The 17,710-nt window shown below is 39.5% G+C and overlaps 2 protein-coding genes across 3 annotated transcripts in view; both read left to right on the top strand.

The window, feature by feature from the left end:
• Positions 1 to 17,646, top strand: part of LOC134817834 (putative histone PARylation factor 1-like) — a 36,073-nt gene extending 18,427 nt beyond the window's left edge. For both annotated transcript variants that reach the window (XR_010160577.1, XM_063827173.1), the window contains exon 10: positions 17,438 to 17,646. The gene's annotated coding sequence lies outside the window, so the exon portion shown is untranslated. The remainder of the gene's footprint in view (positions 1 to 17,437) is intronic.
• Positions 3,657 to 4,952, top strand: LOC134818719 (uncharacterized). The gene has a single exon (XM_063828363.1). The coding sequence runs from the start codon at positions 3,657 to 3,659 to the stop codon at positions 4,950 to 4,952; it is 1,296 nt and encodes a 431-aa protein (XP_063684433.1).
• Positions 17,647 to 17,710: the final 64 nt, after the last annotated feature.

The raw sequence follows: 17,710 nt of genomic DNA, 5'->3' as shown, positions 1-17,710 counted from the left end.
ATACATCCTCCCCTATATCAACAGTGCTGCCAATCCTGCCATCCTCATTTTAAGAGGGGCTGCCTTGAGAACGTGGGTTACGGAGAGCGTTAAAAACAAAGCATTTTCCCGGCTGAACTTGCCTGCGCAGATGTCCATGAAAACCATGTCCAGTACAACTTCTCTGGCTGCAAAGAAGATCAGTTCTTGTTCCACTGCCCAGCCTGCTCGGTCTGGAGGTTGACGATGTTGATGATTTCTAAAGATTTTTTTGAGATGATCATTTCAAGAAGCTGACCATTGTGCCTATCCCGGAGATCTTTGATTATCACGTCGCTGGCTAGAGCTGATGGTTGAAAGATAACTTTAAAGAATACCGAAGACATTGTATCATCTTATTTGGAGACATTTAATAGTTAGAACATTAGTATACATTTGCATTATACATGATCCATTATATCATCTTTTATCATCAGAAAGGATATTAAATGCATTGTTATTGTCTTATATGCTTGTACTGTGTAACTGTAATTGAAAGAGTGTGCCAACCTTGGTCGGTTTTGTCAGAAGTTTTTTCATTCGTCAAGGATATAATGGGTGTGACAATAAAGTGGAAAACAGCTGAATCCTAAAAGATTCGGCAATTCTTTTCACCATCCCTACTCCCTAGTTTCCTTGATAGAAATGCAATACTATTCGCCCATTGTGGAATAAAGATTATCCCTAACCCAGAGACAAATTTTAATTTATCAACGCCGCCCTGTTGTTAAGTCCATTCGTGAGTCGAATAATTCGCATTCCTAACCGCATTGTCGTTATACATCATTTGTTGTGAACACTGAATTGTTATCCTAATATCCATACACTGATTCTTGACAGTAAGAACGGCGTAGGGAGTAAATACCTTGTCTATAGTACCAAATTCTTCTCGACTGTTAGAGCTTTGATCCATTTCTAGTCATTTGCATTTTGTTTGCTGGAAGTAGTTGGTGATATCGACAAATTGGTCGCCAACGAAGCTCATACAATTATTTTTCACACTATCTTTTTCCTATAGGCGCTGGGACCTTTCCCCTGCATTTGATAACCCAAATATAGAAGATTATTCAGTGATCGTCAGAAAAGTTTTGTAAAAATCGAGATGAATACGAGGCTGCGGTTCTTCTTGGGTAAAATGTTGGTTTTGGTAACTTTGATCAGTAGTGTGAAGTCCGACGCCTACAACGGTCGAATTCCGTGCTGGGACAGATTCTGTGTGGATGAACTTACAAAAGCACATATCCCTTGTGACATGGAAAAAAGAAGTTGCGATTTTAACCAGAAACTCAAAAAAAATGAATGTAAATACATTTACAGTTCTCTCATAAAGCCAACACCATCCAAACAGTGTAGGCAAACATTCATGGAGGATTGTAGCTGTGCTCACGTTAATAATGGGGAAGCAACGTGCATCTGCTCTTTATCCGGCTCGGCCAAGAACACTTTTATCGCACTGGCCATTGTGTTTGTCATTGTTGCTTCGCTTGGGTTTTTCATTGCTCGGTGGTATTTTAGAAAGCGTGAGCAGCTCCTTTTGAATATGATGAGGCAAGGAAATCTTAAAGAGTACGGTGAGGTTGAGAAAAAGGATAGTTCTCTAAGTAATCCTTCTGGACTAACTCCTGCTAGCCGGTCCAATTGCAATTCCAAACCTGGCCCTGGTCTTGCACCAGCAGGTCACAATCTAGTGGGTAGAAGCCCGAGACCTAGCACCGCCATAATGAGAAAAGTGACAATAGTCCCTGCTGGTGGGAAGGATCCCTCTAACTGGGACAACATGTACCTTAATACGGGCGGGCTTTACACCCGCAAAGTTAGTCGTGCAGTGCCGCATGCAGCGCCGCATGCAGCGCCGCATGCAGTGCCGCATGCAGTACCTCGTGTAGTGCCTCATTCTGGAGATGTAATGTCACCGGGTGCAAGCCCGGGATTTCGCCGGACGAATAAGCAACCAGCAGTGAGTCCACTGGGAGGTAAGCGGAATGAGAGTGGCACACCAGCTGCTGTTGACCTAGGAGGAAATTCCAATTCAAATTCACTCTCTGTCTCTGGGGACCACATCACGCCAGGTCCATCTCCAGGATTCCGGCGTAAAAAAAAGAGTCCGTTGGGTGTGAAAAAGGAGTCGTTGGAAGGTGCAGCTCCGGATGTTAAAATTCCTGTGTGTGAAGTGAGTGTGGAACAAAAGCCAGGTACTTCAGAAACTGTTATTTAGGAACCAGAACGCCGTACCTTAGGTTCAGGATAACTGAAGGGTAAGTTCCTGAAGGGTTGAACAGTATTCCATGCCCACTGAGCTTCAAGAAAAACTGTAATAATATGTTGTTCTAGACAAATTCAAAAGTTTTTCAAAACAGTGTACAGATTTAATTGTGAATCGCCCATTCACAAGAATCAGGACTCTTTTAACATGTTTATCGCTAGACGCTAACGGACATTTAAATAATTGCGGTCCGGTAACATCTTTATCATCTTAGAGCGAGATTGTTCCTAGTGTTCGACGTTTTTCCACGGCCTTTCGTCAGATTCGTTCGCAAGATGACGATTCCCTTTTTTATATGTCAAAGTTACAAAAATACGATGAAGATGTAACTTTTTTTGGATTTCCACTTCGATTTCGAAGGCTTTTTCACTGAGCATTTCAATGAAATAGCAGTAATAGAACTTAAAGTTGTTATTGATTGGATAACTGTTACAATATTTAATTTGAATGTTTGAAACTATTAGGCACTCTCAAGTTGATCAAATTTATTTTCTTTATAGCTCACATCGATTTTATTTGTAAAGCATTTAATCTACACCGAGTCTGAACGAAGATTAGGGTAATACTAAGGCTACTGCATCAACCTTTGATGAAAATATTGAATTGCAACGATGCACAGAAATAAAGATAAAGCTTTAGATGTCACAATTCCGGTAGGTTTTATAATTCTCCTCACCGAATGATACCCATAGATCTGTATGAATGTGTGGTACACATTACACAACAGGGACAAAAGGAAATCGCGGCATGTACGGAATCGCGATTTTTCCCATTATTTGCGACAAATTTGATGTATAGTTTAATGTATAGTCTGTTAAAATTCGCAGTATCGCGATTTTTTGCCAAGATAATCGCGAAATCCTTTTGTCCCTGGTACACAACCAATTGCCTTGAGTTGACTTTGTACTATCCACTGCCAATTCACTGTCAATACAATCCCATATCCAAAGAAATGTAACACGGGCCGGGGTCGCACTCGGTATTGTACCTTAATACACTGTAGTCATCATACCTTTTTTAATCTAGACAGATATTTCACAAATCTTTGTCTTACGTTGGCTTAACACAGTGTATCTGCAGCATTGTGATAATGAAATTTCACTAAAATTGAAGATTCGGCCAATCTAACGCTCTTTTGATTACTTCTATCAGGTTATCAAAGTGTAGATAAATGATTTCTTCTCTTTTTGTTCAGGTTTAACCTTTTTTGCGATTTATCACTTTGTGGTTTTGTATCAAGGTATTGATTAATGATTAAATCAAATTTCCGTTGTTTTCTTGTTTTATAATGTAGATATCATCTGTGTTGAAAGCTCCCATAATTGTTCTAACACAACATCGCAACCTACACTCCCATTTTGTGTTTCCAGGAACTATGTACACTGACTACCCCAGCACTGACTATCCCAGTGCCATCCAGACTCAATCCACGTCTCTCAACCGAAAATTCATGGCGGCGAAATGGAGGGAACTCAAAATCGCTGTCACTTTCTTCATAGTAGCTGGGGCTGTTATAGGGCTGTCTTTTGTGATCTACTTGACATTTCACTTTTATAAAAAGTATTTCTCTCGACCCAAGGACGAAGTGTTTGATTCAGCTACACTACCTTTTGTGCCGGAACCCTCTGAGACGGCTCCTGATCTTGTAGTATCCACTACAGAACACAGCACTTCTTCAGAGGTTATCACAGCTTACGATCAAAGGGCCCTTACTGTAGTGCTACCCCCTCTAACTTCGTCTATCTATGATGGAAATTTCAATGAAAGAATACGTCAAAGTAACAGCCCCACCCCACCCCCAAGAACACCTCGTCTGGTCGTGAAGAGGGCCTCAGAACCAGATAACGTAGTCAACCGAGTTCTTATCACCTTGGAAAGACCCTCCGAATCTGTAACTGAGCCAGCTACAAGAACTGCCCCTGCTGATTCCCCACCACCAAAACCTTCCCCACTACCAAATCCTAACCCACGAGCAACTTCTATCGGGACCAGATCACCAAAACCTAACCCACGAGCAACGTCTATTGGTAACAGATCGCCAAAACCTAACCCACGAGCAACGTCTATTGGTTCCAGATCACCAAAACCTAACCCACGAGCAACTTCTATCGATACCCGATCACCAAAACCTAACCCACGAGCAACTTCTATCGGTACCCGATCACCAAAACCTAATCCACGAGCAACGTCTATTGGAACCCGATCACCAAAACCTAACCCACGAGCAACTTCTATCGGTACCCGATCACCAAAACCTAACCCACGAGCATCGTCTATTGGTACCCGATCGCCAAAACCTAATCCACGAGCAACTTCTATTGGTAACAGATCACCAAAACCTAACCCACGATCAACGTCTATTGGTTCCAGATCACCAAAACCTAACCCACGAGCAACTTCTATCGGTACCCGATCACCAAAACCTATCCCACGAGCAACTTCTATTGGTTCCAGATCACCAAAACCTAACCCACGAGCAACTTCTATCGGGACCAGATCACCAAAACCTATCCCACGAGCAACTTCTATTGGTAACAGATCGCCAAAACCTAACCCACGAGCAACTCCTATTGGTTTCAGACCACCGACATGTTTCCCACGAACCTCCTCAATAGGTGAAAATCCTCAGGCTAACCTAGAGGCATTTTCTCGAGCCAACTCTATTTCTTAGGTCGTTTTTCACAGATGACGACATACATACACACTACACAGCTCCCTATATTCTGTTTATAATAAAGTATCTGGTCAAAACCTGGCACAACTTAGCGAGTTTAGAAGGTTTGAGATGTTATTTGTGCTCCCTAGGGTCTCTACTTCAAAAAAAATTTGGGTGGATAATTTTTTATGTTTGTTTAAACCCGTGACCACGCCCTTTTTAAAGCGTGGGAAAATTTTCCCAAATTTATTGAAATTTGCCTATAATGTTTGATGGGGGTCTCTAAATGGCTTGATATGATGCCATCAGTATTACTAGAACATAATAAAATAAAATGTGGGTAAATAAAAGTGTAGTGGCACCCTGACCACGCCCATTTACACAATTTTTGGCGGAAAATTCGGAAAATTCGAAGTTGTTTACTCTAGCAGCAGGGAGGTGTTTAGTTTGTATTTAAACTGCTGAATCGAGTTAAATAGGTTATATAAGTAACTTAATTCAATTAATTGGGCATGTTGAGCCATTAGTTCAGCCTTGGGGAACCACGCCCATATTTCATATTAGGCGCGTATGTGAGAAATTTTTATCTCAGCTTCTGAAGGCCGTAGAAACTTAACTTTGGGCTTAAAATTACCGCAATATGTAAGTTTATATTGACACTATTAAGGTGCTGAAGCTCTCCAGGACTTACTTTTGGATAAAAATGAGAAAAACTGATACAATTTACTGAAGCGCATTAACAAACAAAAAACTTCCCTAGCAGCTAGGTTAAGTCAAGTAGGCAAATCAATGTATAAAGTTTTACTCGACACGGTCGAGTAAAATTCGTAAGGTCTTAAGGTCATTCTGGGCTAGAATAATTTGATTTTGGGTGCCCACGTTTATCAGTAGTCCAACCCTGGCCTAGGTAGTAAAATTTCTACATTGCCCTCAGGCGCAAATATAAGATTTTTCTATCCATCTCAGCTCCTGAATATTGTAGGACTTTCAAGATAACCACAACAGCAGAATGGCCATATTGATATTTATATACAAGCTATGAAGCAGTATGGGGTCTATAGTGCATAGTTTTTGAGATATTTGTTTTTAAAACATGATTTTTAAATATATCTTGCGCTTAAAAATACAACAAAGGTTCAACACTACCGCATTTATGTACCAGCACCATCAGCTCATCTTAGAAATCACAAACAACCCGCCGGGCAGCTATCTCTAGTTAAGCTCATTTCAGTACCCGTTGACTATAATATATGCCCACTTTTATGTCAGTACAACCTCATCTAGCAAAGTCCAGCTGAAGCAGGAGGCCGACTTCCAGGTCCCCCCATTATTAGGGGTCCCATGGAGATCAGATCATGTCACTAATCAGTGACGTATAATTAGTGATGTGATCCATCGGTAGAATTTAATTGACCTAGAAATGGGCGAGATACAGGGTAGAGTTCACATGTTAACTCTGTATGTATCATAGCTGTGCATTAAGAAGTAAACATGATCTGATGATCTTTAAGATTTGACCGCTCGACTCGTATATCACATAAGGGAAGGGAGCTCTTACTAAAGCTAAGGGGGGGGGGGGGGGGGGGGGGGGGGGGTCTCGTATCTAGGGATGTCAGACGTACGTGCCAAAGGCATGCAACAGGAGTGAGCCGATCTGATGTCGAGCAAGTATTCTCTGAAATAACGTACTATATACAGACAAACTTGCCTAAGCTAATGTCTAAAGTTGATTATTTCGAGAAGACTTACCTTGGGTCAGTCATTGTGGACAGTGAGGTGAGGCTGCTCCCTGCATATCCCTTAGGAATTATTAAAGAGCAGCAAGTCATTACTGACTTGTTGTAATGACTCAAATCACATGTTCTGTAAATCATAGCTGGTGGATCACATCACTAATTATGCGTCACATCACTAATTATACGTCATATGATCTGACCCATAATAATAGGGGGGCCTGGAAGTCGTGCAGCCGCTGAAGCTACTAACAGTTACCTCCAGCCCTATCCTAATATTACTTTTCCCTCCAATTCTAGCTCTTTCCAGTGACTTCAACTCCATTCTAATTTTTTCAAGTGAATGATTTTGTTTCCATTGTAAAATTTCACCATTTTCACAATTGTTCACCATTGTGACCCCCAGTTCTCTTCCGGTATTGGGATGGCCTGAGATGCTTATATCCTTTTCAGTAACCCTAACCCACTTGCACTCTGTGCCAAGGCACTATACTCGTATCAGTGAAAGCAGTATTAATGACATTCTCACTTTTCAGAACTAAGTGCCTAATATAATTAACATCTAAACAGTTTTATTCCTGTTCCATATGATCGAGGATAGTCAGGGCTACAAAACCTGACCAAGTTTAGCTCAATCCAGTACTGCGCGTTCAAGATATGAGGTTAAATATACCAAAAATAGAGGTTTTCTGGTGTGACATCATTGTAAATTATTTGGAGTATAACCTCAATATCTCACAAACTATACATTTGTGGTCTTTCTGAGTTACACTATCTGTTTCCTTTGGCAATTTCGGTTCAGAGTCAATTAAGTTTGAAACAAAATCTCAGTATATGTGAAAGGACTGAGGCCGAGGATATCAAGTTTGTAAAAGCGCGCGCGCGCACACACACATATAATGACCTCATATCTTCCACATTTAACGATTTTTTATAGAAATTCTTTCACCATCCTGTAGCACTCATGTGCTGAGTAGGATAGCATTCAAATCATGTCTTTAAAAGATTTAGATAGCATAGATACTGAGGGAGAAAATTCATGTTTGTAAAAGCGCGCGCGCGCGCATGGCCCAGACTATATCAATGGACGGCCACGGGAGGATAAAAGTACTTTCATACACACCAGCATGCTCATTGATGGCTTAAAATGAAGCTAAGACATACTCCTATCAGATCCACCATAAGTTAGATACCATAATAATCATTAAATGTGTCTAAAATGAGGAAGCTTTGACAAGTGCGAGTGGTTTTTGCAAATTTTGGTATAAAACGGGCCCTGGGATCATATTTTTCTCATTAAAATCACATAATCACGAATATTTATGTGTGTTGGGTGTATCCTCATTGGTATCAACCATTTCAATCATCTAGAGCAGCTTTCCTGATTCTTTATCTCATGAAAATGGGCAAAAAAGCTCATAAATAGTCCAAAATCGGTCATTTTCGCCGCTTTAATAACCTCATTCCTGGCACCCAGAACACTTTGGGTACTCAAAACATGATTTTTCGGATACCTCAGACCCCTAACTAGCACATGGAGCCAGAAAGAACAGCATGTAGGGACTTCTAAATTTCCATGGTTGAGAACCCAATGTCACACTATTCGTTCATTAATCCTGCTTTCACTGGTATACTAGTTGTAGGGGGTTAGTCCTACGAGCCAGGGAGTGTGAATCTTAGTGATTGGCCGACATTACCCGGTTCCGGTCCGGCAAAATGCGGCAAACCAAAATATCCTGTCTTTTCCGGTCCGGTGGCCAAAACCTTTGACCGGTCAGTTTCTTACCCTCTGCTCTATCCAGCTGCCACTGGAAGCCTACTATTCCAGTTCTTCTGCCAATAACTTCCTGCTCCATCCATTTGTGTTCTTCAAGTAACTTTATCATTTTCCAGCAACGACTGTTGCAATTTACTCTATCCATGTAATAGCATCAACATCCTACAATTAAAGCTCTTTTAAAATGTTCCAAAAATGATTACTTAATATAATGTGAAAGACCTCCAAAAGGTTGCTATAAAATTTAGATTTGTAGGATACTGGTGATAGCTAGCAGGCTAAAAGCTACAATTAGTTGAAGAGGGCAGCAACAGGGTAGAGTTGGAGCCTAGAGATAACTGAAGGTTAGTTGCTAAAACCGGAGGTCAGTGGAAAGAGCTAATATTGGAGGGAAAGGATAATAGCAGAAGATAGCTAGAGCTGCAGTTAGCTAGTGCTGGAGTTTCCTAAATGAGATTGAGGTCGGTCACGGTGGAAAGAGCTAGGATTGGAGGGACAAGTAATAATAGGATAGGGCTGGAGGTAACTGTTAGTAGCTTCAGCTGGACTTTGCTAGATGAGGTTGTACTGACATAAAAGCGGGCATACAGGGTAGGTTGAAAATAGTGTGTAGATTGTAAAAATCGATAATGTTTTATGTATATTATAGTCAACGGGTATATTATAGTCAACGGGTACTGAAATGAGCTTAACTAGAGATAGCTGCCCGGCGGGTTGTTTGTGATTTCTAAGATGAGCTGATGGTGCTGGTACATAAATTCGGTAGCCCAAGATAAATGCGGTAGCCCAAGATACATTTAAAAATCATGTTTTAAAAATAAATATCTCAAAAACTATGCACCCCATACTGCTTCATAGCTTGCATAATGTATATAAATATGGCTATTCTGCTGTTGTGGTTATCTTGAATGTCATACAATATTCAGGAGCTGAGATGGATAGAAAAATCATATATTTACACCTGAGGGCAGTTTAGAAATTTTACCACAGCTAGGACAGGGTTGGACTACTAATAAAAGTGGGCACCCAAAATCGAATTATTCTAGCCCAGAATGACCTTTAGACCTTACGAAGGACACTGTGTCGAGTAAAACTTTATACATTGATGTGCCTACTTGACTTAACCTAGCTGCTAGGGAAGTTTTTTTTGTTAATGCGCTTCAGTAAATTATATCAGTTTTTCTCATTTTTATCCAAAAGTAAGTCCTGGAGAGCTTCAGCACCTTAATGGTGTCAATATAAACTTACATATTGCGGTAATTTTAAGCCCAAAGTTAAGTTTCTACGGCCTTCAGAAGCTGAGATAAAAATTTCTCACATACGCGCCTAATATGAAATATGGGCGTGGTTCCCCAAGGCTGAACTAATGGCTCAACATGCCCAATTAATTGAATTAAGTTACTTATATAACCTATTTAACTCGATTCAGCAGTTTAAATACAAACTAAACACCTCCCTGCTGCTAGAGTAAACAACTTCGAATTTTCCGAATTTTCCGCCAAAAATTGTGTAAATGGGCGTGGTCAGGGTGCCACTACACTTTTATTTACCCAAATTTTATTTTATTATGTTCTAGTAATACTGATGGCATCATATCAAGCCATTTAGAGACCCCCATCAAATATTATAGGCAAATTTCAATAATTTTGGGAAAATTTTCCCACGCTTTAAAAAGGGCGTGGTCACGGGTTTAAACAAACATAAAAAATTATCCACCCAAATTTTTTTTGAAGTAGAGACCCTAGGGAGCACAAATAACATCTCAAACCTTCTAAACTCGCTAAGTTGTGCCAGGTTTTGACCAGATACAGGATTATTAATGTGAATTTAAAAGTCATTATCGTTCTTCTTCTTCGTAGGGGGCTGTGGCATTATCACTATAAGATAGAGCATGACCACTGTAAGATAGAGTATTGGAGCGCTGTGGTTACCCCGGTAAAATATTGTCATTATCGTTCACTATTTGATAAAGAAAAAGCGGTTTCGGGGACACGGAGAGATGTGATCTCTGAAAGGACTTGATTTATTTCTACTAACTTTTTATTGTTAAACTGAAACTGAAAGCTTCATTCATCTTTAACAAATAAATTTTTAAAAGTGAAAACCTCCTATTTAAGTATAGAATGTGTTTCCAAACACAAGGAGTATAATTTCGTGTAGAGCCATCAGGTTGAGCATACAAGCACTTCGAATTAATCTTAAAGAACCCCATATCAGTGGTGATTGCCAAAGGTTGCCACCAAACCCCTCAGATTCATCTGTTTATAAGCGGCCATCTAGATCTGTGATAATAAGTTGAGTAGTGAAGAGATGACCACTGAAGAGATGACCACTGAAGAGATGACCACCAGATATCTTTGAAGTTTGATAAACTCCAGCTTTTCGGCAGCAGTCATGGTTACTCTCGTAGTTTAACAGGTTGACGGACAACTAATAACCTGTCAATTTTACCTAGTTAATTAACTAATTAACATGCTAGCTTGGGAAATGCAATCAGCTCCGACAACTAAGAACCAATCATTACATTTACATATCCCCGACAACTAAGAACCTCTGGAGATACTTTAAACATTCCATGTGCTAGAAGTTTGAGCTCGAACACTTCTTAATATTATATACTTTACAACAATGCGACTTATAAACAATACTCCAATCCGGATTTTACAGAAACTTATTATTATACTTCATAATACACAGCTACTTACTAAACTGTCATGTGAACCCTACCCAGGTTCTTGGTTGTCCCGCTGTTAGTATGGCTAGAATATGGATCACATCACAAATGACACGTCACTGATTGGGCCATGTGATGTGATACCTGCGGGAGCCTGAATGAGAGGTTCTTAGTTGTCGGTCACCGGTTTAACAAGTTCTCCTAGTCATTAGGTAACCACTGTCAACTTGCTAAACTAGGAATCACTACCTTATCGGACCTTATTTGGACGGACATTAAATGAACGGACATTAATATGAACGCTAGAAGGCATTCAAAACCATCAAAAATCCAATTTTTTTTCATTTTTAAAAATGTTTTTTTATTTCAGCAAATGATTCTTAAATCCATTTTTATACAGTAAGTAAGAAAAGCAGTCGTTAACCAGTAAAAATGTTCAAATATGTGTACATGACCAGTGTCTAATATCACATATCATCTTCATCAAATGGGGTTTCGTCCATGAAATAGTCCATGCTTATTGCTTAAAGCATCAGTGATTATCAGCTTTATGGAAACCTTTTTTTAATCAAACTACCCCGGTCCTGCATTTCAGTGTTAACTTTTACAAGCCATTCGGCGTGAAGTGGTTTTATCTTAGACAACTTTAGGTTAACCTTAACATCACGTGGAACTTTCCTAGCACTGTTTCATTGCCTCCCCTGAGTAATATGAACTATAACAACGTCGGACAATATTGGCAACACGATTTACCGTAATTTCTAGAGGCTGCAACAAGTTTGTCATGTTGGCGTGGACTAGCTCATGAACTTTGTTGTTGAGTGCCATAATTTCGTTGACTTTTTCCGCCAAGTGACCCTTGAAAACATCATATACTAGTATATGGCACAGAGTTTTCTGTGCCTCCGGCAGACCAAGGAGAACCTTTCCGTCGTTAACTTACGGCATAATTAAGTTATCATTATAGTTGTCATATTCTGGACAAAAAGTGGAAAAATTTTTGAAAAAAATTCAATGGACTTTAACTTGGACAGACCTTAAATGGACGGACTTTATTTGAACGGACATTAAGATGAACGTTAGGGCCTCCAGCGTTCAATTAATGTCCGTCCAAATAAGGTCCGATAAGGTATATTATATCTATAGTATGAAAGTACATAGTAGCACAGGAAAGTACAGAGTAGCATAGGATTTATCGGCAAGAAAGGCTGTTTGCGGGCGATAAATTCATTTTGTTCAGAGATGTGTGCAGTGTGAGTGTAGATGTTGTTGACAGAAAGGGATCATTCACATATTACCGGATACACTAAAACCCCGATTTACCGCGGCCATTTCTTTTCCCCAAATTGGGGCAGGGGGGTCTTCATGGAAGCTCATATCTTCTAAAAGTAAATGATCCCTAGAACATATCTTGAAAGTTTCAGGGTTTTCAAAAACTGTAGAAGATAGATTTTAAGACTCGATTTTCAGGGCGCGTGATCAAAAATCGCAATACAATTACACACAAGCGCTGACCTTTGACCGGTGATAATTTTAGCTTGGAACGATATTTTTTCCATGGGATCAAAAGCATCTGATAGATATCACTCCCCTCTATCAGAAAAAACTAAAAAGTCGATTTTGAGACAATTTCCATGAAGACCCCCTGCCCCCAAAGATTAACGGTCTGCTCTCCAACAAAACTCTAGATCCTACAAAATTTACTGCCACAGCAAGAGCAATCCATTCAATTCTCTCTGTGTACGAACAATATACACTATACACTATACAGCCTATTATAAGAGCCCAGATTTCCACTCAAATACTGGCATGTGCATAATGCTATAGGACCTTAAAATAAAATTGAACCATACAAACTCGATTAAAAAAAACCAGTTTTATATAACATTTCTAAATTATCCCTACACATTTGTAAATAATTAGAATTGTGTAACTTAAATTATCCTTGTATCCATAAACCCCGATTTACCGCGGATGTATCCTTTCCCCCAAACTCCGGGGTTAATCGGGGTTTTAATGTATTACCCAAGCAACACCTTAAGATTAGTCTAATGTCGGCTAAATGTTAGTCACAGTGAAGATTCGGATCAAGACCCAAGCTAGTTCACGTGCTGTTATCTTTGTGGGCTGACTGGAGAAAGGAATTAGTTCTTGTGTTTGGGTAGACTAAATAAATTAGTCTTTGTGGTGATTATACCTTGTCAGTTAACATATCCCATATGCGCACGGATCATTATGTGGATTGATTCTATTTCGATAATATCTTTCTTTGCTACACTCAGATATTTTATTTGTCTTGTGTGTAGAACAAATTGATATTGAGGCTTTTTGAAGAGCTCCGAAGTGCTCAAATAACAATCGCTGCTCACAATATGAGTAATCGATGGACCGCAGATGATGACTGGGCAGAGGATCCAACGAATGAATTCCTCGATTCATTTGGGTTAGCGATTTTTGAAAATCCTACACCTTTTATCGTAGGTGGAGTTGTGTTCGCTTCATTGCTGGCTGGGTTGTGTGTGTGCATCAGATGTTACCGTCAAGGTAATTTTCCTACGTTTGGTGGTGGGGTAGTCTACACATCTGGAAACGTGGCAGCAGGACAGTCTGGATTAGCTCCCATTTACCCGGTTCCTCAACCTGCTAGTCCTCTAATAACTGCTCCTAGAAGTCCTTACTTGCCCAATCAACCGACTCAGCCATCCTCAGCTTATCCTCCTCAAGGCTCTTACCCTCCTCAAGGCTCTTACCCTCCTCAAGGCTCTTACCCTCCTCAAGGCTCTTACCCTCCTCAAGGTTCCAACCCTCCTCAAGGTTCCAACCCTCCTCAAGGCTCTTACCCTCCTCAAGGCTCTTACCCTCCTCAAGGCTCTTACCCTCCTCAAGGTTCCTACCCTCCTCAAGGCTCCAACCCTCCTCAAGGCTCCAACCCTCCTCAAGGCTCTTACCCTCCTCAAGGCTCTTTCCCTCCTCAAGGTTCCTACCCTCCTCAAGGTTCCGACCCTCCTCAAGCCTCCGCTGAAGAAACACCCTCTTCTCCTAGTCAACAAGATTACCTTGGTACAAAACTGGACACTACTAAGTACAGTATCATGTGACGTGACAAATATTTTGCGGTAATAATGAATTGAGAATAGTACTGTGATCATTATACCCTGAATTTTGTCCAACGGTTAAGACATTCACGATCAAACTGTATGACTATTTTGTTAACTTAATTTTCCCTTTAACTGTTTAATTTTAAGGGGACATACACCAAAACTGTTTAACATACACCAAAACCGTTCATGATTTGACCCGGCGAATGACTCAATTTAGTTTAAGTTAAGTCTGTCGCTGTAAATCTTACGAGAACCTCTCTAAAGGATAATTTGATTGAGTAATAGATGACTTAGTTACAAGTCGATTAAGGCTGAGTGAAGAACAATTACGAATTATAGCCCCGACAAAATTGTAAATGCTACCAATCGTACACTTCTTGAGATATCGTTCCATAAACTCTTGTGACTGTATGCTGTAGCTGAAGGACATGGACAAGTTTTTGCAGCCGAATTCTGAGTTTTGAGGTGTGAAATCTTGCAACTTGGTAATCTATTGCTCAATCACATAATCCTTCGAAGAGTTAATAATATGAAGGTTCAATGAAAAAATTGGCCCAAAACCTTTAAAAACGGTATTACAGCGACAGACTTAACCAAATTTTAAAAAGTAGTAAAAAGGAAAGCGACTTTTATTGTCGAAAGTGCGAATACTTAATAAACATTAAAAGTACCAAAACATATTGTTTTTGCCTATATTTTTCAAATATAGGCAAATAAGTCATTTGCCGGACCAAATCAGGTTAGGGTTGTAGAACACAATGACCCATGTTCTTTGTTCTTTTGTGCGTTCTTTGTGTGGTAGTTTGGTGCATTCCACGCCCATTCGGGTTAAACACAGAATAGAATTATACCACTGTTCTAATTTATCGAAGACAATATAATTTAAATTATACGTGATATCACCACTCACATGCTCATATTATTTGTATTGGTTGCCATTTTGAGAGACGAGCCTGTTCTTTGTCAAGCTGACTAAATGTGATACTTCTCGTTTCATCCTTTGGGAATATTTATCATCTATGTAGTGAAATGAACGGATGCGAATTTGTTAGTTGAACACTTGCCAAATGTCAATCACACTCTACCAATAGTGACCAACGCTTTACCTTGACTCTTGTAACGATGGGGGCTGATTACGTAATGGACAATATAAACTCTGATGTTTTCCACACTGCCCGAGCAGTTATCATCATCATAACCCTAGTAGGAGTGCTGTTGGGTCTGATGTGTATGATGAAGGGTTGTTACCACGCCTATCACCAACACACTGACTCTCTTGTGACCAAGCCCCCCTCCGAACAACCTCACTCCCCTCTACCGACTCAACATCCACGGAGAGCATCTTATTCGGTTCAGTCATCTCGCTTGGATAACACTCCTAATCAAGGTCATAGAGTCTCGTTCCACCCTGAGACTCGTAATAAACTGGGTGTTATAAGTGAAGACCGAGCTTCTGTTCAGCCTCCATCTCTTACTGTTCCGCAAGCGTACATGGGACGTAGATTCTCAAACATGGTGTAGGGATCGAAGGGGACGTTATTGGAATGTACCCTGAACTGTAAGCAGAAAACGAAGAAAATATTATATCGGAGGAAGGACTGTGGGATTTAAACTGAGCTATTATGGTACTCTGAATCAGAATTCCCTCTCTTACAGCTAGCGGTAACAATGAGCTTACTATTGGTGGATCAAGTGCAAGTGAATGTACATTGTGTGACTGGATATTATTGGACATTCTGGGTCAATCCAGCTCTATTTTATCAGATGTTTAGTTTTAAGTACAGCCTTCCAATGCGGAATCGTATTGGCACTTCTTTCGCATTAGGATTGATTCTTTTACGAAGCTAGTAAAGAAAAATAAGTAATCATTTGAATTATATCTGAACCTCAGTTTCCAAATTGTACACTAATTATTTTAAAATGTAAATCACTTCTGACCTGATAAGTATTAAAAAGGTTCTCACCTGATCGTTGTCTTTGACAGTGAAACACACAGTCTCTCCACGTCCTATAGAGAAAGAAATGGTCGTAACTTTTACATACTGCTCCTTGTCCTTATCGTAGGCAGTGTTGTGCTCCGAGTCAAATACCACGTTGCGCGCGCACCACTCCCCTGTGCACGTGCAGAAAAGGAGGAAGTGGAGGAGGGTTGGAAAGGTGTGTCGTGTTATCATGGTTCTGCAAATGTAACAAGTAAAATAACTGATGCTTTCTTTCAATGTTTTGGGTTAACTTGCGAGACATGTTTATGTTCGACATAATTCCGGTGACCTAAATGCTTTGGGAACAAAAATATGAGAATTTTTACCGGAAACCGCCACATTTCGTACCCCAAAATAAATCATGGTATTTGGGGATTTTTTTATCTCCTTATTTTACAAAAATGAAACCAAATATTAGAGAAAATTAAATACAAATATTTTCTCTGATCAGCTGTTTCATCTTGTAAACAATTTCTCAGGAGCCTTTAAAAGTTAGCCTCAACTTAACTTATAATCCTCCAAAGGGTATAGGGGACCGACAGTGTTTGTTATCTTCCACTAATACCGAAATTTCACCGCTGTGGCCAATAAAGTAGTGAGTAGTGACAGAGCTTGTTTATTTTTAATGGAACGTGTCCAAAGTCATTTTTAAAGCAATTCATGATAGAATTAATTGTTCATTAATTTTTTGATGAATCATAAAATAATTTCGGGAAAATAATGATGGTGACCTAAATTTTGGTAGTCCGAAAACATGGTGTTTTTTTTTCGAAAAACCATCGACTTTCGTACCATTTAAATATGTCTCGTAAGGTATGCGTAAAAATTGGTAATGTTTGGCGGTGAAATAATAATTCAAAGTCGTTTAAATTTCGATTTCTCTTTATTTTAGTTCTGAAAATGAACTACTACTTCAACTTGCAATTATTGCAAACAGCGCAAAACAAAACTACCGTCGATCCAGCAAGTTAGAAATAGCAACAATATTATTTTAGATAAGGTGCGAATTAGTTGCTGTCTGCTGGATTGAATAAGACGTAATTCACACCTGCACGTTAACAGTATCACATACTATCTGCTATTTTGTAAATATTAACGTAACAATAAAATGATGCTCTAACATTATTTTAAGGTGATTGAACCACTTGATATTTTAATATCATCTGATTATTATCTATATTATAAATCTATCACATAAATCTTATAAATTGAAATATAACCCTCGTATTTCAGAAGGAGGCGGTTGATTGAGGTAATGGTGAATGTGGGATGGAGAATGAGAAATTTGTTCAGCACGTTTTTATGAATGCTTGAAGTATAATTTATCATTACAATAAATTTATTTGCTGTCAATGAAATTAGCAAACATCAAACTTTGTATTCGTCAGTTTTTAACTATTGTTTTTAAATGTTATATTATCTATTTGAATTAACTTTTGTCAAATGTTGTATTAGTGTATTCAGTAACTGTGAAACTGGGAACTCCTGATCATCTCCGACAATTAA

Source organism: Bolinopsis microptera, chromosome 7, assembly GCF_026151205.1.
Source record: "Bolinopsis microptera isolate Bmic1 chromosome 7, MBARI_Bmic_1.0, whole genome shotgun sequence".
Taxonomy (NCBI): Eukaryota; Metazoa; Ctenophora; class Tentaculata; order Lobata; family Bolinopsidae; genus Bolinopsis; species Bolinopsis microptera.
Note: the sequence above shows the minus strand (reverse complement) of the source record. Positions and strands in the feature narration are given on the sequence as shown.

Coding starts and splice junctions, on each gene's coding strand:
- LOC134818719 (XM_063828363.1), top strand. CDS start 3,657: ATGTACACTGACTACCCCAGCACTGACTATCCCAGTGCCATCCAGACT.